The sequence below is a fragment of the Primulina huaijiensis genome, chromosome 15 (assembly GCF_012295235.1).
Source record: "Primulina huaijiensis isolate GDHJ02 chromosome 15, ASM1229523v2, whole genome shotgun sequence".
Lineage (NCBI taxonomy): Eukaryota > Viridiplantae > Streptophyta > Magnoliopsida > Lamiales > Gesneriaceae > Primulina > Primulina huaijiensis.
Window position 1 is genome coordinate 6481527 of NC_133320.1, and position 23925 is coordinate 6505451.

The window sequence follows — 23925 nt, forward strand, 5'->3', positions numbered from 1 at the left end:
TGGGTCGCGTGGGTCGAGATGGGTCGAGAAGCATAATTTTGGCTTCTTGACCTGGGTCGCGTGGGTCGAGTATAATCTCGACCCAATTTTGTGACGAGTTATAACCTTCGACCCAGTTTTGATTGAAATTGTTATAATCCTTAGCACATAAAATTAAATTACCAAATTGAGTGTACTGCACCAAATATTTTATCTTTTTCTCATTTAAAAATTATACAATTTTCTTACAGATTTCAACGTATCTTGATCCTAAAGTTAACTTGCATTCAAAATTTTATTAATTATAAAAATTTAAAATTAATGGATCGTGACGGGTCGTGAAGGGGTCGTGAAATCTTCACGTCACGACCCAAGCCCACAACCTTGGGTCTTGGGTGGTGCCCAAAGTTTGGGTCGTGAAGCACAAACTTGGGTGGTGAAGCACTTCATGACCCAACTTGGGTGGTGAAGCACCAAGTGCTTCACACAACCCAATTTGGGCCCAAAGTTGGGTCGTGAAGCAGTTCACGACCCAGGGTTGTGAAGCCGTGGGTCGTGAAAGCCGTGCTTCACGACCTAGGGTGAAGCTCGTTGACTCTGACGAGACATAATAAATTTCATATCTCAAAATAAATTTATTAACAATACGTGGTTTTCTTATTGGATTTGTTGCAGATGAATAACTTGTAGACTCGTGGTTAATTGTTAGCCAAAAAATGAGAGGATGGAAGGTTGTGAAGAAAAGGATTTTTTGTGAAGACAATGAATGAAATGAGATCTAAGATTGAGTCGGGACAGATGAAAAAATTGAGTCGTGTAAGTTTTTTTATTTAATTAAATTATAAATTTTATTATATATAAAATTAAAATACACTAATAAAAAAATTAATTCTTAAACAAATTTTAAAAAATGATAAAAAAAAGTAAATTACATCCCCTCCCTTTTTTTTAATAAACTCTTCCGTGCTCCCTTTTTCCTCGTTTACCCCTTGAGTGTTTCGGTTTTCTTGGAAATGGAGTTACTTTCTTCAAAAATTTTAATCTTATCAGCTCAAAATAAATTCCCAGCAACTTACTCGAATAACCCTTTTCATTTCCAGAAGTTTCCTCTTGTTCTTCGTTCTAAGAAATCCATATATCAAGGTACTTCTGCACTCCTTTTATGATTCAACTATTTTTATATTTGTTCTTGGAGTTTGGAAGTTCGTATATTTTGTTGTTTTTGCTGGAAAGAGGAAACAACACGTGTGTGTGTGTGCGCGCGCGCCTTGGTGAAGGCTTTTTGTAACTTATTAGCTCTTTTATTTCATCTTCGGCTAGGAATTCCCGTGATGTTATTTATTTCGAGGTAATTCGATCGATTTCTGCAGGGTTTTGGTTTGTTTATTCATTAGTTTACGAAAATCTTTGGAACTTTTTTAGCCTATTTAAAGATACCCTGCTGGGGATATGGCGTTGCTCGTGCAGTGCGTGCTGTATTGCTTGTTTACTATTCAAAAGTTCCAGCTTTGAAAAAAGCATGCAGAATACTAGATGCATGCCTTAGAAATTCAGTAAGGCTGCAACTGGATCATTGGATTTGAATTCGATGAGGTTATAATGAATTTGAAAGTAAATTGATTAGATAACATTTGAATCGATTTTTTTTCTAATAAAGGGATTTCGGATGCCCTTTTGAACTGAAAATGTATTGGATTTAAAAGATTACTCATAAATTCTTATTTTTTTCTTCTTCTTGCCATGCGTGCATGATGGATTTGGATGATAAGTCTTAAACCCATATAGCTCAAAGGCCAAATACATTAGGTGCGGGCCTATGAGTCTAGTATTTGAAAATAAATTGATATGAAATGACAATTTGTCAGTGGGATTTTTCCTTTCATCGATGAACTCTTGAAGGAATTTCATTTTTTTCCTTTCACTAACGAACTTTTCAATGGAGTTGTGTTCTTGCTGTCATAAATACATGATGGATTTGGAGAAGCCGCTCTGCTTGCCGAGCCGTTGGGTGTGCCCCTGATGACCTCATCATAGAGGTTTTCATGGATTTGATATATTTGATGATCCGTGAATGAAGAGAAATAAGACTAGATATTAGAAAAAATTTGTTGAATTTGGTTCGTGTTGCTTGGGCCAATGGGCATCCAATGCCGCATTGAGCCACATACGTATGTGCAAATTCAAATATATTGTCCATGATCAAATTTTAACAAAGGTGTTTCAAGTTTCTCGTTCCAATGCTAGACTTAATATTGAGCTAAAGTTTGAGGAACTATGGTTGGGATGTGAAGATCGATGTCTAACCAAGTCAAAGATTAAAAAATATTATTATTTCATTTGTCTTTGTATTTTTGTCATTTTATTCTACTGAATCAATATCAAAATCTGTCTTAGATTTTCAGGGATATGCAAAACCTATACGACTCTTGTCAGCCACAGAAGCGAAAAGTGTCACTGATACCTTGTATGAAAAAATGATGGCTTCTTTCAAGTCTGGGGAAACTGAATCCTTGTACAAAGTCAAGCTACAAACGAGTAATATTAGAGGATCAAGTCTCACTGACTTGAACTCCTCGGTTCTACTTTGCTTAATTGATGAGAATGGTTCCTCCATTTTACAAAGATTACCTGCCGTGGAAAATAAAAACTTGTCAGCAAATGATGACATGGATGACATCTTGCATTTTCAAAGAGGCTTGGCTGATGAGTTTGTATTTGAAGGGCCTAGTCTTGGAAATATTGTGGCTGTTTGGATCAGCCTGGAATCTGGTTAGTCTACCATAATGATGAGTATATTTCTCAATTTCATTCGGCAGTGCAATTTTCTGGCCACGTTAAAGCATTTATACTCATTTTGTTACAAATTTTTGGCATTTTACATGAAAACTGTAGGAATATATTACTTTTTGGTCATGTTGTGTCATTTGAAGTAGGAAACTTGGTTCAATGCTCAAAAGCTTTCGAAAAGAAAATCGGTCAATAAGTTTGAAATATGAGCTGTGTTGTGCATGCTATCATTCTGACTGCATCAGCCCCTCAGACGGTTGAATAAAATGGTGTCATTGACCTGTGTATAAATTGCAGATAAGCTATGAATATGGAATCCTGAATTAATGTTCTGCTTTGAACTAAAAAAGCAAACATAAAAGCACTTCTTAATCATGGATGACGGTCAAAATCGCGCTTGACAATCCCATCTTGGTGATAACCGATGTGATTATTCTGGATTCTAATGTAGTTCATTTTGAAAATTGTACTCCAATGGTTAAATCATTATTTGCCTTTTGCTACTAATTTCAGGTCAATGGAGGACAGGAGGCATAAGTTTAAGGATGTTTTGCCAGAGTCAACTTCTGTCAGAAAACGGCCAAAATAGAGAACAATATATTGGCTTCCAATACAACTTCGAGGTGGAGGATATCTTGCTTGGAGAAAAAAGTGGGATCTCCTTGATGGAATTCAGACCTTACTCAGTTACTAAACTTTCTGAGGATGAATTTAACTTATTCTTAGAGAAGACCGTACAACCATCATCCACACTTGAGAGTCACCTCATCTCAAATGAAGAAAGCATGAAAGAATACTGGGACTTAAAATTTTCATTGTTGTTTTACGATGCAGTGCTAATCCTGACAGGCTCCTCGATCATATCCATTATGACAGGGAATGACGATTCTTATGCATTCTTGATAGGTGGGACATGTGGATTTCTTTATTTATTACTGTTGCAGAGATCAGTCGATGGATTACAGGTGCAAGAACTTACTCCAGGGGAGGAGAAAGTGAGTTTTCCTCAAATTCTTGAAAGATTAAAAGGCATGAGTTTAAGCCTTGTTTTGGTATGTGCATTTGCTGCCATAGCAGTGAAATATGCTTCAGGGGACGGTGGCGTGCAGTGGACACCAAAAGACATTATCATTGGATTGATGGGATTTCTTGTGTGTAAAGTTGCAGTCGTGTTGGCTGCATTTAAACCACTGCCATTTGGTTTAAGAGAGAGCAAATGATTGAAATCTCTATGTATATGTCCATATGATTTTATACAATGAAATACAACTATTATCTCAGTTAGATGAATTCACTGTGAACATGAGTCTGATTTTCAACAAATATCCAAGCATTCGCGTGTTATAATCAGATCTCTTACCAAATTTGAGAAAACAATATTTCGTGAATGTTCTTTTGGTATCATGACAATATCAGTCTCCCGTATCTGTTTCATGTATCAAACCCCCATCCGAAGTCATTCATAACAAAAATTAAAATATAATACCGAAATATAAATAATATTTTTAATTTCACATTTAACAACATTAAATTTTTTGAAAATAATTAATAATTACATTCTACAAATTAATTAAACTATCATTCATATATTCATCTTCCATTCGATTAATCGAGACAAAGAACAACATAAATGACTTATAATAACAAAGAAGAAAAAAATTTGTTTTTTCACTCTACAAACGTGCGTCATCAGTTAATAATGGAGAAATTTGGAGGATATTTAATTTTTTTTATTAATAATAATTATGTGTACAATTTTAAAATCTCAAGAATATTTTTTCAGATCGAAATTTAAGGGGCAAATGCCTCTATGTGAGGCCAGCCGTATTACAGTCAACAAATAAGCTGATTCGGGGCACAACTACAAGGGAACATGGCCTCACAAGTTAATTAAACAAGCCAACGACAAAAAGCTTAATAGTAAAAACGTAAGACATGATTCGTGATTTTTCATCGAACACAATCAGATGGATTAACGACATATAGTCGTCCTACAAACAATAGAGGTGTAAAAATTATGGAAAAGAGGAAGAAAATCGTCACGTCTTTTCCGGTAGCCAACATATTTTCAGCAATAGCATCCCAGGTTTACCGAGCTTTTTAGCAGCATCTCCAACAGTCCTACAAGTTATTGCTGATTTGGAGAAAACACCATTTGACTCACGCAGATATCAACACATAAAGCAGCTAAAAAAACAGGGAACTGATGGAATTCAGCAACCATGTATCAAAGGAAGTAATCTGGTGTTCTTCGAGTCACATCAGGTTCACCACGTCTGGGAGCTGGCTCAAACTGCATTCAGGGAACAAGTTAAATGCTGAATATGTGTGTTACACACAAATATATGTAAAGATTCTGCTCACTTTTGGTGTGGACCGTTTTCCAAATGCAAATGATACCCCCATCCTATTAATCAAATTAACATTCAAATAACCACACTACTCCTATCTCACATATTAATTTCACATTCAATATAATTTCAAATTTAAACTGTTTCGATATCAAGTCATCCATTATCCATACAAACTACAGATATATTTAGTAAAGTTGTACCGTTATTTTTTTTTAAAAGAAACATATCATTATTCTTTTAAAAGGACGTACATCATCTAAACAATAATTACAAAAATAATCAATCGTAGAAGCACATATGTGCACGGGGATGCTACTAGCTTGTGTGTGTGTGTGTGTGTGTGTGTGTGTGTGTGTGTGTGTATATATATATATAGAGAGAGAGAGAGAGCAGGAGGAAGAGGACCTGAATGAAAGTGTGACCATTGCAGTCATCAACTTCGAGAATAGATGCCATATTACCACAACGATAGCAATAATTAGGCGCACTAAAGATAGTAACAACCTTTTGGTCCTGCAACAAAAATGCACTGTTATCATAAGATATCCCCTTTGCTCATTTGTAAGAAACTTACCGAATATGTAAAAAAAATCTTCAGAATTACGTGTGCCCAATTAAATCCCTCCATAACCAGCTGATGAGCTCTAGCAATAAGCTTCAAATTATTTGCATGATTAAACTGCTCTGATATATCCTGTTCCATCCATGTGAAAAAATCATGTGGCATAATTCTTCACCTTAAGAAACCAAAATGGAGGAGTAAAGTGTTCGGAAAAATACTTGGCCAAATGTATATCCAGCTCCTCTGGGAGAGATACCCCAACCACATCGATCATCAGGATCAGACCATAAAAGATCACACATGGGCCCTTCATGAGGAACTTCTTGAACACGATCAAAATTTCTTATGTTATCAAGAGTTTCAATGGCTGGAGATAGCCCACCGTGCAGGCAAAAGATTTCTGACTCAACCTAGTGAAGTTCATAAAAATATACCACTGAAAATTTTGAATCCCATAGAAGACCTAAGAGAATTCTAGAGTCCTGTATCTAAAATAGTGGTTTCTCAGTAGAAATTTCAAGAAAGGTTTGATAAAACTAGAAATTGGCAATAGTTACCAGAAGCATTCGTTCACACAGAAAAAGCAAAGAGAAATATACCGCATTCTCTTCTTCCAAGCAACTCTATCAATTACATAAGCTAGTGCATCCCACAACAAAACCGTGAAGCGAGCTAAACATTTACCAGTCCTTGAAAGCAAAGTATGGTGCAGATGATGAGAGTAATGGTTATATTTACCGAACTAGAATCAGGAAATACATTTTCCCACACACGAATCATACTAGAAATTTTACAAAATAAGCATTACAAATATGATCATGTTAAACTTTTCATCGATAGATGAAAAATACTCACCAATGCGGTAAGAGGGAAATAGTCAAATAAATCTGTAAAGATCTTCCAGACATTGGCGTTGCCATATCTGAAAATGCAACCAAACAATCAGCATTATGTTATTTTGCTATTCTCACATTTTGCACCACAAATAGACAAGAGATCAATGTGGTAGTTTCTAACAAAAAGAGACATTGTCAATTGGTTGCTTACTTTTCCACGTGGAAAAGTAAAAAAACTACATTAATGAGGTTTGAAGAGCAATAATATTGTGCCCTCCAAAACCCAATAAAACATCAATGTAATACTAACCAACAATCAATACACGACCTGACAGGCAGTAGCATACAGTGCATGGAAGAATGTTAGACGATAAGATGGTCAATATTTCCACATTTACATAAGATGTCTATAGCCAAAAGCTAATGTTGGTCATGATTGGTGTGATGCATGAACAATACGTCGTGACTGCAGGAACTACTACCACTTCGCCAGCACCCCTCCACCAGTTATTTAATTTTTTTGGTCATCAAAATTACCAGTTATTAAGTGTAAATTCAAGCTATTTAGAGACTTAAACTTCTAATATTAGGAAATCTCAAAACAAAATAAAATCAAATAAAAGTCTAGTCTGAGGTTACGACATAACAAACCACGAAAATATCATTACAATAAATCTACTAACAAGGGTAAGTGAAAGTCACGGACATAGTTTTATCAACAGCTCAATTGACATAAACCCATTTTACATCAGAACACACAAAAACAAAAGATATGAAAAAAAAACTCACTTTCTCAGGCACTCATCATAAAACCCATACACTTGAGTAATCTGCAAGAAACAGAGTTGTAATTTTAAAATTTCAAGTAATAACAATAAAAATACAAAAATCTGAGAAATAATGACCAGAATGGTTGATGACCCTCGACAGTATAATAGAATTTGAGGGGGGAAAAATCATAAACTAGTAAGACCAATTTTCAATCCACAATTAAATATTTTACACTAAGAAATTAGAGGTGACAAATCGCACTCCCTACCAGGTACAAACAGTCAGGTATTAAATGATTTGGTAATATACCTGGCGGCTTTCATGATTTCCCCTTAGAATCGTGATCCGTTGAGGATATCGCACTTTGAGAGCCACTAATAACTGGAATGTAACCATACACCCATAAAAACAATGAAGAAAAGATATTCCTAAATACATATCAGTGTACTTAATCCACATTTCTTAACGGTGATGAGTCAGAGACATTCTATGCTTCCATGATAAACATTATCATTGGTTTCATGCACAAAATGGACGTGATCAATGATCTGGTTTATATAGCTGACACAACAGGCACAACTCATAAAAAAATTATAAACAGATAGGCACGCATTCACTGACCTTGGTCGTATTCATCAATTGTCACTCATAATGCATAACCTAGGGGTGAACATGGCCCAGACAGGTACTAGCAAAAGTTCTTTTAATGTATTTAGCATTCCAACCATTGCCACATTTGATGGTAAACCAAAACTAACTACCTAATAAATTTTGTTCAGCATGATTTTGAATCTTGGTGAAGTGTGGTTCAGTTCACAGCTTATAAACTTTGTTAAAATCCAATTGACACCTGGTTCATTCCTCGTACTTCTTCTGCTTAAGGCGCTTCTTCTGCTTAAGGCGGGTCAGGATTATAAGCAATGCAAGAGAAATCAAAATAAAGAAATAAATTACCTTTAAGGCCTGATTCGATTTTTTTATGTGTGCAGAAGTAAGCAAACAAAAAATATGATAGGAGTGTGTTAGAGCAAATGCAAGCCAAAAAATTGAGGTTTTAATTGGGCTTTCAATCCCAAAAATTTAAAAGAAGAAACCTATAATTCTTTTTTAAATCATATTCTGGTTTAATTGGGCTTTCCAAAATTAGCAGTCCAAAAAAAATTTCTCAAAAAAACTCAACGCCTAAGACCGCCTAGGCCCACCTACACCCGCCTAGGACCGCTTGCGCCTAGGCTGGCCGTCTAGCACCTTTTCAGCACGGTCAGGCACCGCCTAGGCCCAGTTTTAGAACACTGTTTTTTTTATAGTCAAGAGTTTGCTCTTTATTGATAACCAGGGAGTAAAACGCATTTAATCCATGAAGTTTATAAAAAGTTCACAAGTGAAAAGTTGAAGCTCACCGTTACAGTTTCAACAGAATAGTATCCTCGATCAACATAATCTCCCATAAACAAATAATTCGAGTCCGGGCACTGCCAATGAAATATTATAAACATACAATTCACTGAACAAATGATGGTGATAAAACTTATTAGCTAGATGACGGCAAATAAGTACACACCTTTCCACCAATCCGAAAAAGCTCTGCAAGATCGTGGAACTGCCCGTGAATATCTCCACATATGGTCACTGGGCTTTTCACAGGCTACAGAAACAAGTAATCAGTTGAGTAAATTATAAAAACAATGGTAACCACTAACCATGACTAGGGAACAAATTAACAAAGGCAACATGATGATCAACATTTAATGCTACAGATCCTTCAAAAAGAAACTACAGCCAACGATCATAGGGAACACCATAAGATTACAACAGCCGTTTCATTTCAAATAATAAGAAAACCTGTAAAATTCAAAGCAACTGCATCATAGCATAGTCTGTGATAAAGGAAAATAAATGGAAATTTGGGCACCTGGACATTGCTCTCATCCATAAGAATCTCCTTGGCCTTCTCACATAACACCCTTACCTAAATAAATATAAGTTGAAAAAAAAGAAGAAGATATTTTAGCAGATACAGCTCATTCCATAGCAAGACAAGATATCTACAAAAAAATGATAACAAACTTGCATCAATGTACAAGAGAGAATAAAAAGATATTCAATCTCTCCAAAAGCATATAACCATAGTTATTTAGGGCATGGCGCACTAAGGTGCATGGGAGTCCTGGAGCTTGAGGCGCAAGTTGTGTGCCTTACTTCACAAGACATATTTTTAAAATATACTCCTTCGGCCCCAATAGGCCACATTTTCTTTTTTGTTTGTCCCAAATAATATATATGTTTAAATATGGATACATGTCTATATATATGGGACAAAAGAAAAAGAAAATATGGCCTATATAATTGGAAAGTCATTTGTATAATTGATATTTCTAATGAATTTCTTAATCATTGTGGAAAAAAGTCTATATAATTGGGACGGAAGTAGCATATGTTATGAAGATATGCTCTAATTGATAGGTGATACAGTACTAGGTGGGGCAAAGCCATTTGATACTGTAATGGAGCGACATATGAAGTTGACAAGTCCTGAGCTTAATTCTGTTATGGGTCCAGCAATGTCGAGGATCCTTTACACACTAATTCTAAATCTATCTTATGATCACTAGACCCGACGTTAGCTACGCTGTGTAGATTCTGAGACAATTTACACATGCTCCAAAATGTTTTCATATGGATCTACAAACGGGATTGTGAAATATTTAAAGGGCACTCCTGGCTTGGGAATTTTGTTTCCTCAAAGAATTCAATTTCTATCACAGCATATTATGACTCCGATTGGGCAGCTTTTCCAATGACAAGGAGATCTATTACCGGTTTCTGTATCAAGATAAGGGATGCATTGGTGCCCAGAAAAACAAGAGAGCAAAGTGTTGTCTTGATCATCGGTGGAAACGGAATATAGGGCCATAGCGGCTACTACATGTGAGATTGTGTGTATCAAAGGTCTACTTAAGGATATGGGAGTGGTGATGATAAAACCTGCATTATAGCTGGGCTGGTTAAGACTGCTTATGTTTCTTCATAGCATCAACTGGCTGATATTTTTATGAAGAGTTTGGGAAAACACTACATACATTTTTGATGTCCAACTCCAAGCTTGATGTTTTCAATCTACACCAATTTTGAGGTGTTTTGGTGATATTAGATGAAGTGCTGCGTTGTGAACACGGTAATTCCTTTGTCCATTTTATCTTAATGTTTTTAGTTAGTTTGTATATGCACATTAACATTTGTACTGGCCTACTGGGTTTTGGTTGGTTTGACAATTTTCTCCCAGAAATAGAATTCCATAAGCTCCCGTTCAGCTATGTTAAGCTCAATTCTTAACAAGTCCTACCACGTCTTTGAGTTAGATACGAAAAACCCTCAGCTCTAATGAAGAACTACAACCAAACAAGGCTCCATACAAAACTACACAAGCAAATCATCAGATCAATGAATTCAATTCTCTGAGAAAAAATAATAAATAAAACTATGCATAAACAGATTTTAAAGTATTTTTTTTCCTAAAGAAGACGAGGAAAAATATTGCTAAATTATTGGGGGCAAAAGAGTGGACTTTCAACTGTCATATAGTGACTTCTATTAAATGAGAGCCAAGACAGCTGAAGATTGCTACTGGCCTTTATTATCCCAATGGATCTTCGATTAACTAAACTAATCCAACACTCACACTCGAGTTCTCATCCGAACCATTAAACCTTGCCCTAAACACAAATCACATATTCTGGAATTCTAGACAAACTCGTGAAAAGCAAAATGTCATAATCAAGTTTCAACGAAATTGAAACGAAAGTCCAATCTAAAAGCATTTTAAGTTAAAAACAATAGGAAACCTCTTGCTCGGAGATGGGTTTGCACTGTGTGAGCTGAGCGATCTGCTCATCTAGGTTTCCAGAAGATCCGCCGTCACTCGAAGTCACCGTCGCATCCATCAACGAATCCTTCTGAAACCCTATATTTTGGAATTTGCGCTGCAATTTTTCCTACGACGCCGTTTTCATGTGCCCTTCTTCTCTACAGACAGAACAGGTGGAGATTTTATTTTAATCAATCAAGAAATTAAAGGAGCAGCGTTGAGGAAATCAAAGATGATTGGAAATGACAGAAAAGGCCTTCCTCGTTCATTCTTACGTCACCATGGATCCATGTGTCAAGTCTATTTTTTTCCCCAAAGTATTCTTGTTAACAAAAATAAAAAACCAAAATTTAAAATTTTATAAAAAAATTTTAAATTTTTTATATATTTAATTTGTTATGAAATAAAAAATAGTAGTATTTTGAGGAGTGGAAAAATTTGTCTTTATTGGTCTAAGATTTAATATATAGCATAAAATAATAATTTCATGATAAAAATAATAATTTCATAATTTTGTTTTCATGGTAGCTGAGTCAACTGAGCATGTGAAATTTGATGTTAATGTCTCAAATATGAATCCCACAAAAGTATCCTCTACTTGATTTGTTTACGATTTTAATTGTGAGTATTTTTTATAAGCTACTGCGTATATCTGATATTTACTCAATATGCATATACATGATAGTGGCTACAAGCTCCCTGCCGTCAATGAGCATATTGTATTTCATGAAATAAATTTGTTGTTTTTTTTATTTTACGTACATGCGTATTTTTTGTTTATCTGATTCTTTATATATCAGTTTAATCAAAATATTCATTGCATCAGTTCGAATTATTTTCGCACTTTACCATAAAGTTATTCAACTAATCATTTTAGATTTAAAAAAAAGGAATAGTTTAATTGATTGATACTTCAACTATGAAATACTATTTAAGTATAATAAGACAGTGATTTTTCTTGGTCTTCAAAATATCGAAATGGACTAATTTGATAATCGCAAAGCTGAAAAACCTAGATGGTGGGAAAACCGTTAACCGGTGAAAAGGAAATGATCGATCTCATTAAAACTATATCACAAGAGAAAATAATCTGATGAAAACAATAGAAATGATTGGTCTCGATGATTTTCAAGACCTTGTAGAGTTTTTTGAAAACCTCAAAGTCGTAGATTTGAAAATGGACACAACTGAAGGTGAACAACCCTAGTTAGCAGGATAATTTATCAAGAACCATCACGAGAAAGTGTGGATCTTATGATACACATATGGGAAGACCTCAATAAAAGTTTTAAAGATTGTAATTGCTAGGCATGTGGAGCAAGATGTCACATTTTGACCAATAGTCCAGAAAATGATAAAAAGAGAATAAGACACTTATAAACAAACTTCAGATATTGAAGAAACAGTTCATTACCAAGATTTAGTTCAAGTATACCAGTTTGAGGATATTACATCAGATGGAGTATATATGAAGAAGCAGAAATCTTGAGTCAAGAAGAATATGATGGAACAAAATTAGAATCTGTCCGAAGACTAAGTGTTTCGACACGAAACACATGAAGATCTATCTAGTTCCTTTATCCGTACAACCATATCTCATAACATGGTTCAAAAATCATGAGAGAAAACCCTAGCATACAAAGATATCAAGGCTTCTCTACAGGACATGTAGAAAAGTTCTCAAGAAATCTGTGTACAGGAAAAAGTGAATGAGTAATTTATCCAAGAATTGTCTACAATCTGGTAGATCGAGATTTAAGTTGAGCTTTGATGTCGAATCAAAACTTCAAGGAAAAAATGCCGATGAAAGAAGGTAATAGACTGTATTATATTATCTAAAATTTCATACGTTTTATCCAATACATATCATCTGGAATTGTTTATTGTAAACGAGTCTATAGAAATTCCAGAAATATTCGGAAAAAATGCTTAGGTAATTTATCCATAAATGATCGAGTTGTTCCACATGACAAGTTCAATATATTTGGGAAGTACTACCAATGAAATTGACTAATGCACTCCAAATATTTCTAAGAAAGATTTAAAGATTATTTTAAATTATTGTTTGTTTATATTGATGAAGTTTTAAAAGCATCAACAAATATGGATGAACATATTAAACGTTTAGCGATTTTCTCTAAAGTATGCAAAAAGGAATGATTAATCTTATTTGAAAAAAGACAGTCATCACAGCAAAGAAGATTGAATTCTTTGGAATAAAAATCGATGATTCAAAAATAATTCTGCAAGAACACATTGTGAAAAATGTGTATAATTTTTTAGATAAACTCATAAACAAAAAACAACTACAAATTTTTTTAAGAGTTATTAATTTTGCTGGATTTTCATAAAAAATATATAGCAAAACATATGAAAGTGTTTAGTCTATTATTAAATAAATATGCAAAACACATATGAGGATAATTACACATTGAGGGACTTATCCAACTGAAGAAAATTTGCAAAAATTTTCCAAAAATGATTATTCCTTAAGACGATGATGAACTGGTATTTTAACAGCTGTCAGTGATCATTGGTGGACAACAATTCTTACAAAGCTTACACCAGAAAGAGATCTTACATATATTGCATTGAATTATTCTCAGATAAAGAAACCATAAAATGCATATCAACGTAAAGGAATTATATGCAATAAAAACGAATTTTGAGAAATGACCACTATTTTTACTTGCTAAGAAATTTACTTTGAAAGTTGAAAATATATAAGTAAAAGCTTTCTTGAGAAATAGAATTTAATCTAAATCCGAGAAGACAAAATTCTTAAGATGACAAACTTTATCTCAAAATTATAATTTGATATTGTTATTATTAAATCTCACGAGAATATTATTGTAGATTTCTTAAAAGAAATTGACAACGCTGATGTCGATGCCATCATGAAAAAGTAGATACATTTGAGATAACACCTTGAATATTTCAAAACGAGTTTCACAAGTTTGCCTTAAATGAAGAAATTGCGGATGGTCTATAACAAGTTGATAAGAGCATTGTATCTGATTGAATAACATGTTGTTTACAGGCTTACACTCAATTATGGACTCTATTATAAAAGCCTATCCTCCAGACTATTGAGAAACAACTGACTTCTCAAAATGAGAGTTTTCGACTACATGGCTCTATACTGGAACATGAGATTCAAGTACCCCTAGCATGAGTGCTACGTTAGGATAATCATTAGATGAGTCGGCCCAAGAAAAAATTGAAGCTTCAGATCCTTATCTTAAGCCTTCAAGTCAATCTTTCACCTCGGGGATTGAAGGGATATATTAACCTTAAACATCAAACAGACAAGAGAAAATCTAATGTTCATACTAATTAGTTTATAAAAATTCCATTCCAGGTATATTAGTAGAACCGGTAGAAATTAAAAACTAGATTATGAATTAACCCAACCACAATTCGGGTTGACATAGCAGGAAAGTTTCCAAGGATGAAGCTCAATGCATGTCCTAAGGAATTCAAAACATGAAATGAGTTTAGGGCACTTGCCTCGGTCTATACCACATCAACCAGTTTTCAAAGATATATGCACTACCTAAGTGGATCTAAGAATCTGTTCATGAAACATGGCTAAACAACGATTATTTGTTCAGAAAAAACATTATGAAGCTCTATTTTTTCAGTACAACACCAGAACAATGTGCTCACACGAAACCTTCCACTTCATCAAGCTAAGAAGACCAGATATGAATATTCAGAAATTAATCAAGGATACTCCAGAGAATGAAACACTTCTTGTTTCATCACTAACCGAAGACGACATCTCTACAAAAAAACATGTTGGTTATGGGTCTGTCTCACCGAGATGGACAAATTCAAGTTTTCATTTAAGTTTTATCAAAAAATTCTGTAAATGAATTCTTTTTATTAAATTCTATGAGAGGAAAAACTATAAGTTTTGCATAATATATATTTCCAAAGAAAAGAAATCTTATGTAGAACATCAAGCTGCTAGGGTGTAAAAAAGCTCACTGGAAATTCTGTAATATGTCTTATGTAGGACGATGGTTAAAGAGAATTTACCTAGATTGTTCGAACCAGAAAGATCCAGATTGGGTAGAAGTTTTCAGTCCAGATCTAACAAAAAACATAATGCATAAACAAATCCAAGTAGTGAGAGACCACACAAGTCACGATTTCTTTATGACCCACAAAAAAGTAAAAGATTCTCCGATAAAATTAAAGAAAGCATGTGATTCAAACTATTCCACTAATAGAAGAGGGACCACTCAACCATCACAGAAATACAAACTACTAACAAGTGGTTGATAGGACCACTCATCATAAGATTTTATCAGCAACATCTGACAAACAATAATACATAAAATTATTTACAAATTTGAAGTATGGGTTCAGATCTGAAGATGTTTCTATAAATACATAGACAGAAGGAAGTTGAAGACATCATTCAACCTCTTCAATTTTTTTTCAAACAAATTTATAATATTTTTCTTTCTAGTTTTTGTGTTTTGTATTTTAAGCTATGATAAGTAGCTAAACAAGTTTCTCTTCATCTACAAAAAGTTGTTATTGTAATAATATTTAGTATATCTGAATAAAATTTTTAAGTTTTGCCCCTCTCATGTATTATTTTAAAAATAAATCTATTACTATACATCTTGAGATAGGAAACAAAACAATGTTGTGCTTAATGTTACTGAAGGAATTTGCGTCAAAAACCATCAAGTTACGACTGTGTGGTTAGGTTGTGAGTAGCAGCTTCTAAAAAAAAAAAAAAAAATTCTTCAAGTTCCTGTTGGAGTTAATCTATAGTCATGTACCTTAGCAGATTTGAAAAATAATAATAAAAAAAATTTGATTCATGAACTCCAAAATTATGAACAATTATTTCATATATTTTCTGGAAATTAAATATTTTTCCAATTGTCATTAACTTCTTCATTCCCCATACTAATAAATGCAATTTTCTCCTTCATTGTAATCCATATACTAATGTATCTCTCTTTGCATAACAAATTTAAATACGAAAGTCAATACAAAATCACAGATTGTTTGAAATATTGAGTCTGTCCTTTTAGAAAATATTCACATTACAAAAACTCAATAAACAAACAAACACATTCCATTAAATGAAAGTGCAATCGAGGATCGATTTTCGACGGAAGAACCAATCGACCAAACGAAGGACCAAATCGGATCAATTGAAAATCAGATCGCGAAATTAGGACTCTAACATAAAACGAGGGACTTATTTGGAAATTATCTCATTTTTAAATATTGAAATTTCTTCAAAATTATTTATCTGTTTGTAAACTTTTTAATTAATTATTCCATAATATTGTCAATAATCCCTATGTCTTATTATAATCAAATTCAAAATTTCATAAACATTTGTTTTTTTTTTAATTAAAGAAAAAAAGAGTACACAGACGTGTTGAGTTTAGTATGGAGAAATCACACAGGTGGTAGAATCGAGCCTCCATTCCCCAATTGAATGCTGCCTCCTCTCGTTTGTCCATCCGTTTACTCGGAACAGAATCAAGCATCAAATCACACACGCACATAGATCAACGCGAAGATATTTGTGAAATTTGCATTTGATCGCACATCCTTTGCGCGAAATTAGGTTTTCTGTTTTCTCTCCCTTCCAATCTATTGTACGTACCCTTTTCACTTGCTTTCTCGATATCATCTGTATGCGATTTTTACTCGTATGTTTTCCACTTTACATTCCTTTTTCCCCCCCTCTTTGAATCACTATTTTGTAGGGATTGCTTTGTTTTTTCACACTGTAAATTATTACCTACCGTTGGTGTGTTTTTTTTTCTCGGTTATTTTTTAAGGGATTTTCCGCTCTTGTGGCTGTTGGGAGGAGACGATTAAGATTTTTCTGTTAATTTTCTTTTATGTGTGTGTGTGTGTGTGTGAACTTCTGTAAATGGGCATGGGCAAGGTTTGGTCATCAGAATTTTATGCTAATATGTCTGCCTTTTGGTTTATTTTTTCTTTTTGATTAATTTTTTAGCTTTCCAGATGTTGTCATCGGGGCTTTTAAGTCAGTTTGGCTGAGCGGGATAATTGGTGCGTTTGCTTTGGAAGGGATGGTGAGCATTTGGGTGTTTGGTTGGATTTTCAGTGCTGGAAAGTTTTAATTCTCAAGGAAAACCGTGGGTTGAACTGTGGAAGAGGTATTTTGTTGAAGCGGAATCGAGGAAATATTAACCCCGTGGAAGAAAGTGTTGATTTTGTGCTATATTCTGAGTATGCCAACATCATGGGCCGATTCGGTTGATAAGGTACCGGCAGGTGATGGCACCGGGGCAGTTTCCCGTGTCAAATCAAGTTATGTTCCGCCGCATCTTAGAAACAAACCTCTTTCATCAGACGCTCCAGCAGCTCCATTTTCCTACGCTGGTGTTGCGTCTGGAAATGATCGACAAGGACATGGTGGCCAACCCATAGGTGCAGGTTATCCTGGTGGTTATAGAAATGATAGAAGCGCAGGAATCACCCGCACTGGTGGATGGAATAATAGAAGTGGTAGTTGGGATCGCGGGAAGGAGAGAGAGGTCAATCCTTTTCCAGATGACATTGATTCTGAAGAAGCTTTTACCTCACAGGAGAATACTGGGATCAATTTTGATGCTTATGAGGATATTCCGGTCGAGACTAGTGGTCGAAATGTTCCTCCTCCTGTGAATACATTTGCTGAGATTGATTTAGGTGAAGCATTAAATCGAAATATTAAGAGGTGCAAATATGTGAAACCCACTCCTGTGCAGCGGTATGCCATACCAATTTCAATTGCTGGGCGGGATTTGATGGCTTGTGCTCAGACTGGATCTGGAAAGACAGCTGCATTTTGCTTCCCAATCATAAGTGGAGTCATGAAAAGCAGCCAATCTACTCCAAGACCACCTCACATGCCACGCATGTCATTTCCTCTTGCTCTCATTCTTGCTCCTACCAGGGAGCTGTCAATCCAAGTGAGCTTGTATTACCTTTTCCGATGTTATTCATTTTACGTTTATGTGTAAGGATGCTATAGAGTGAATCCAACTCTGTTTATCTCTGTACAGATTCATGAAGAAGCTAAAAAATTTTCATATCAAACTGGAGTGAGGGTTGTTGTTACTTATGGTGGTGCACCCATAAATCTACAGGTTTTATTTTTATCCTTGTTCAATTGTTATTTATTCTTGAATACACTTCACTCTAAATTTGTCTGGCCTTTTCCCCTTATGCTCTGTTCGCAGATGTATGTGTTATGTTTCATTATCTGTTTGGGTTTTAAGTGTCCCATCACGAGTGAGTTTATTTTTTCAAACCTTGGAGTATAGGTTACACAGAATGTTAATAAACACAAGAATAACAACTGTGAACCCCATCTTACAGATATTTTGTTTTACTTGATTTATGAATTTATGTTGATTTGGATCTGTCCTGTTTGGGATCAATATTGGTTCTTTGAGAACATTAAGTGGGCTGTTTATCTCATTTGGAAGCACCTTTTTTGAGGTAAACAGACACACCCCTAAAACAAAATTAGGCCCATATTGTTTTATATATAAGATGTTCCTGTCTATTGATATAAGAAATATACTATATTTATAGCACTAAATTTTTTATGAATGACACAATTTTCAACATTCTCAGTCACTATTTCTTCCACCTATGTTTATGAAAGTTATGTTTTTTATTGTAGCTTTTAAATCATCATTTGTTATATTTTTTTATTTGTTGTTTAGTAATGATACTATTTTTATTTGTTAATTCATCTATTATTCACATATTTTTACCCATTTTCAATGGATATTGAAATTTTGTTATCTAAACTGCTAAACCTATTAATCATGATGCTATTTAACTATGAACTTGTGTATATATAAGGACCAACACCTTATTACTTATTTTTAGTTATTCTGATAATTATTTATAGTCATGGCTTGCTTTGAAATGGAAGTTTGTTTATTATCATCACTTCTATCTGTCTAGGCTCTTATTAATTTTTTCATAAAAAGTTGAACCATTATTCAAAAAACAAATACAATAAAGAACATAGATTAACGATTGCCGCAATTTATCCGCGATCTGACCAATGACGTGTTTTGAGTGCAAATGTTTCTTTTAGTTTTAGGAATCTTATAGATTCATTGTATCATTTGCCTAAATTTTAGAGCCCGAGAGACTGCTTCATATAGCTTAACACTGTTGGATCTCCTCATTCTAATATTGTGAATAACTTATGGACAGCTTCGAGAACTTGAAAGAGGTGTGGACATACTTGTCGCCACTCCTGGACGCTTGGTGGATTTATTGGAAAGGGCAAGAGTCTCATTGCAAATGATTAGGTATTTAGCCCTGGATGAGGCAGATAGAATGCTGGACATGGGTTTTGAACCTCAAATAAGGAAAATAGTGCAGCAAATGGACATGCCTCCTCCTGGTATTAGACAAACGTTGCTGTTTAGTGCCACATTTCCAAAAGAAATCCAGGTGTTTTTTTTTTAAAAGCATTACTTTAAGCTACATGATGTTAACTAATCATAATAACCAAAAATCAATCGGAAAATGTAACTGTTTTAAGTGACTACAACTTTTTATGTTAGAACACGAACGCGTAGCCCCAATTATAATTAGCATCACTTGTCATGAAGCACAGAAGCAGTGCTGTATGGATAAATAGTGGATAGGGAGAGAAGAAGTCTAAGAAGCACTTCCAAGTTCCAGCTTTCAATCTCCTTATCTTTTTCCCCGACCAAATATTTTATATTAATGTATGTGAATCTAAAATTAATTTATATATGAAATAATATCTTGTCTGCAATTTGTTTTATGATTATATGTATGAATGTGATACTTACTTATATGTGAGGCATATTTTGTTTGCATTTTGTTTTTTATTTTCGCAAAATTTACATATGAATAATATAATCTGCTTTTTGTTTTTCCCTCCTGTTCACATGATTTTGTTTATGAAATTTTGTTTTGCAAACCAGAATCAGATGTATCGATTTCATAATTTGGGATTGCTTATCACACCAATTATCAGTTGATGAAAAGCCGATGACAAAACTCTCTATCGACAACTAGCACTCTCACACAAATCGTGTGTGCCTAAATTACGATACCATTTTGATAATATCATCATCACACAAGTAAAAGGTTCAAAAATGGTTTGTGCTGGCTGCATGGATATTCTTGTTCAAATTGCTTTGTTTAAATCTAAAGTATCCATAACTTTTAAATAGCTTAAGTACTTTTTCGCAAGTTAATTTGACCTTCGTCTTAATTTCTTAGTCTATGCATTTCAATGTGCCCCAGCTGAGGGTGGACATGAGCAGTGCTGATTATGCCAATATTATTTGTCTAGTTTTGCTAATGAGTTTGACATTTACAAACATTAGAAACTGTGGGATATCTATGTTCTTCGGTTACGCAACTAAAAATTATAAGAAATCTTATATCTGTATAAACATTTTGTTTCTTAGTAAAATAATCGTGTCTCTTTATGTTTTTGTGAAATTTGTAATACCTTAGTATGCAGAACGAGGTTGGTACGTCAGAAATTATAACACTACTGTTTATGATCAGTTGACTTCTAACAGAATAAACTCGAGAAACAGTACCAGAATATTCTGTTACAAAATTTTCATAATTTGTTATACATTAACATCAAATTTTGACAAGAGGATGTGGTGCCAGGTCATGCTGTTCCTTGATTTTTATGTATTTATTATACTCTCTGATGCCGATTTTTCATTATTTGTGCATACACTAGATGATATGTCCTGTCTGAACAGTCTCTGTTCTTCAACGTTCGAGTAAATTTGTGTGGGAGTCAGAATGCTTAAATACATCTCTCGTTGCATGAGATGCCCATGTCATAGTAGTTATAACTTGTGAATTTGTTTCACCTCCTGCAAACGCCTTGCCAATTTCTCGACTTGCAATTAGTTAAAGAATTCAAAATATGATCTCATTAATTTTATTACGATGACACATGGCCAAGTATAACTTTGTACCTATCTACCTATGTAGTCTTGTGAAATATTCCTAACTTTTAATTGTCATACAGAGGCTAGCAGCAGATTTTCTGTCGAATTACGTGTTTTTGGCAGTTGGAAGAGTTGGTTCTAGTACTGATCTAATTGTTCAAAGGGTTGAATATGTGCTTGAGACAGACAAAAGAAGTCATTTGATGGACCTCCTTCATGCACAGTTGGCAAATGGTGTTCATGGCAAGGTACGGTTTTGCAATTAATTGTATCCAATCATTCCAAAATGACATTTTTACCATTGCTATTTTGAGAGATATGATAATAGTGATAGAAATAAACACATCCTGATTTGTACGTTTAGTTAATGCCACAAGTTGTTTCCTAAGTGTGCATATCTTCCTCTGTGTATCTTCTCTTGAAAGTGATTATTATTCCTTTAAATCCTCCATCTGGTATAACAACTTGGTTTTGTGCATTTGAATTACAGCAAGCTCTTACACTAGTTTTTGTGGAAACAAAAAAGGGAGCTGATGCACTCGAACATTGGCTTAGCATTAATGGTTTCCCTGCCACTGCCATCCATGGTGATCGAACTCAACAGGTGTGTTTGAGTTGTTGGCATTTGAGCCTAGTACATTGGCCTATATTATTTTCTGGATGTTGAAGTTGGGATATTCATTTTAGACATCCCACTTTATAAGTATGCATTTGATTTTTAATCTTTTTGTGCTATTTGCGCACCTGCCACTAAACATACTTCTCCGAGTCTGTAATATAGCAAATTTGTGCATTTTTTATAATTCGTTGGAGTTTTTACATTTTTTGCTTTCAACTTCCCTTCGCTCTCCTCTCCCTTTCCACTTTCTTTTAGATCGGGTTGTCGTCCTTTCTGTACCCATGTTTTCTATGTACAACTGTCAATGTGGGAGTCACATGAGATGGTTTTATGTTGTTTCTCTCACCCATTTAGAGATATTCAAGTATAAATTGATTAAACAAGGAATTTTTTTATTTTTGATGAAGATTAAACAAGGAATTGAAATGGTCTAAGATGTGCTTATTTAGTGTTCCAGGTAAGCATCCAAGTTGAGTTTCATTAAGAAAGTCGTATTTTAGATCAAGTAACATCAAATACTCACATAATGACTGTTTAAATCTGCTGCTCAATTCTTATGCTTTAAGCATTGCTATGCCACTAAAGGTTAGAGACCACAAAGAGGACCCTAGAATGATAGTCAGACGATGGCATGATGTGTATACCATGGGTGACATCACAATAGCATAATTGCTTTTTCATTGGCTGCCTCACAATACCAACTCGCACGAGAGTAAATACATGTCCACTTTTCTCTTGAAATGGATGACGGTGATCTGGAGTGATACCATGAATTGAAAGTGAATATTAGTCAAGACGTCTCAAAATTCTATTTTGTGCTTTTTGAATGGTTCTTTTTGGAGATTCCACTTCCTAAAATGTGATATTAGCATCTGAACATTTTTCACTTCCCCTAAAATTTGTCTTATTTGATATGATAATATACATATCAGTGCAAAATGCGTACTACCAAATGATCTATCAAAGAAAGTTTCTTTGCTTAAAGTGGTGGTGTATATGTAGCATTTTATACTACGTATTCATTCGTATTTTTTGTTCATTTATTTATTTATTTTTGTATGGTAACAGGAGCGAGAATATGCTTTGAGATGTTTCAAAAGCGGTAAAACACCAATATTGGTTGCAACAGATGTAGCAGCACGGGGTCTGGATATCCCCCATGTTGCACATGTGGTCAATTTTGATCTTCCAAACGACATTGATGACTACGTCCACCGTATAGGCCGGACAGGCCGTGCTGGAAAATCTGGGTTGGCGACTGCGTTCTTTAACGAGAACAATGCCTCACTGGCGAAATCATTGACTGATTTGATGCAAGAAGCCAACCAAGAAGTTCCGGCTTGGCTTTCCCGTTTTGCAGCCAGGTCTTCTTTGTATGGAAAGAATCGTCGCGGAGGGGGTGGTTCGGGAGGAAGATTTGGTGGCCGTGACTTTCGTAGAGATGCCTCGTTTGGTAGAGGCGGAATGGAGTACTATGGTGGGGGTCAAATTAATGGTGGATATGGCAGCAGCAGCTCTGGTGGTCATGGTGGAGGATATGGTCCCAGTGTGACTAGTGCATGGGACTGAAGTCTATTCGCCTCGCCCTCCTTTTTGCTTCAATAATAATTCATCTACTTAATGTTGACATTAATCGTTTGTACCCTTTGTTAGTTCCATCACATTTCTATTTCTAGTTGTGCATCTCGCAATTTTTTCTTTTATTTTTTTAAAAAAATTCCTGACCTTTTGAATGTAAATTCTTTCGTCTCCCAACTAATTAATTCAATATTGAAGTAGTTTTTGTTTTGTTTCCATTGCTTTATTTATATATATATATATTTTAAATTATTTTCAACCATTATTATTATTATTTTTTTGTGTTCACCCATGATATATAAATATTTTTTGGCTAAAGAAAAAATGTAAATACGTAAACATAAATCTACTCGAAATTAAAGAGGGAATCTGGGCAAATTGGTCAGTTTAGTCTCGATAGCTGGTAACGTTCCAACATGTGTCTCTTCCACCTAGAGGTGGTCGGTACGATATATCGTATTAAAATTTTGGATATCGTATACCGTATCGAAAATAACGGTATGAGAAAAATGATATCTTTACCTTATCGACTTTGGCACGATATCGGTAAAATATCGTCATACCGAAAATATATATAAAAAAATTCATTCTCTT

General features: G+C 34.5%; 3 protein-coding genes across 10 annotated transcripts; 2 read left to right on the forward strand and 1 right to left on the reverse strand.

Annotated features, from left to right (window-relative positions):
- The first annotated feature begins 956 nt into the window (after nucleotides 1-956).
- On the forward strand, nucleotides 957-4109 carry LOC140960029 (uncharacterized). Of its 4 annotated transcripts, none has more exons than XM_073418132.1 (3): nucleotides 957-1122; nucleotides 2374-2748; nucleotides 3280-4109. In XM_073418132.1, exons 1-3 carry the CDS (start codon nucleotides 993-995, stop codon nucleotides 3984-3986), a joined length of 1212 nt encoding a protein of 403 aa, XP_073274233.1. In that variant the 5' UTR covers nucleotides 957-992; the 3' UTR covers nucleotides 3987-4109. The 4 variants fall into 4 exon arrangements, with proteins under 4 accessions (XP_073274233.1, XP_073274236.1, XP_073274234.1 ...); XM_073418135.1 differs by having other exon boundaries at nucleotides 1018-1122; nucleotides 2224-2748; nucleotides 3280-4107; XM_073418133.1 differs by having other exon boundaries at nucleotides 1111-1228; nucleotides 1300-2748; nucleotides 3280-4107.
- Nucleotides 4110-4656: 547 nt separating this feature from the next.
- On the reverse strand, nucleotides 4657-11342 carry LOC140958986 (serine/threonine-protein phosphatase PP2A catalytic subunit-like). The gene is made up of 11 exons (XM_073416649.1): nucleotides 11132-11342; nucleotides 9202-9258; nucleotides 8851-8934; nucleotides 8690-8761; nucleotides 7599-7670; nucleotides 7308-7348; nucleotides 6538-6604; nucleotides 5901-6092; nucleotides 5725-5814; nucleotides 5526-5633; nucleotides 4657-5059 (listed from the first exon to the last, which is right to left on the reverse strand). The coding sequence occupies exons 1-11, from the start codon at nucleotides 11228-11230 to the stop codon at nucleotides 4994-4996; spliced, it is 948 nt and encodes a 315-aa protein (XP_073272750.1). The 5' UTR covers nucleotides 11231-11342; the 3' UTR covers nucleotides 4657-4993.
- A 5212-nt stretch (nucleotides 11343-16554) lies between these two features.
- Nucleotides 16555-23531, forward strand: LOC140958220 (DEAD-box ATP-dependent RNA helicase 37-like). 5 transcript variants are annotated; one of them, XM_073415596.1, is made up of 7 exons: nucleotides 16555-16793; nucleotides 17162-18122; nucleotides 18216-18299; nucleotides 19390-19632; nucleotides 21215-21382; nucleotides 21625-21738; nucleotides 22822-23531. In XM_073415596.1, the coding sequence occupies exons 2-7, from the start codon at nucleotides 17400-17402 to the stop codon at nucleotides 23320-23322; spliced, it is 1833 nt and encodes a 610-aa protein (XP_073271697.1). In that variant the 5' UTR covers nucleotides 16555-16793; nucleotides 17162-17399; the 3' UTR covers nucleotides 23323-23531. The 5 variants fall into 5 exon arrangements, with proteins under 5 accessions (XP_073271697.1, XP_073271695.1, XP_073271699.1 ...); XM_073415594.1 differs by having other exon boundaries at nucleotides 17170-18122; XM_073415598.1 differs by having other exon boundaries at nucleotides 16555-16762.
- The last annotated feature ends 394 nt before the right edge of the window (nucleotides 23532-23925 follow it).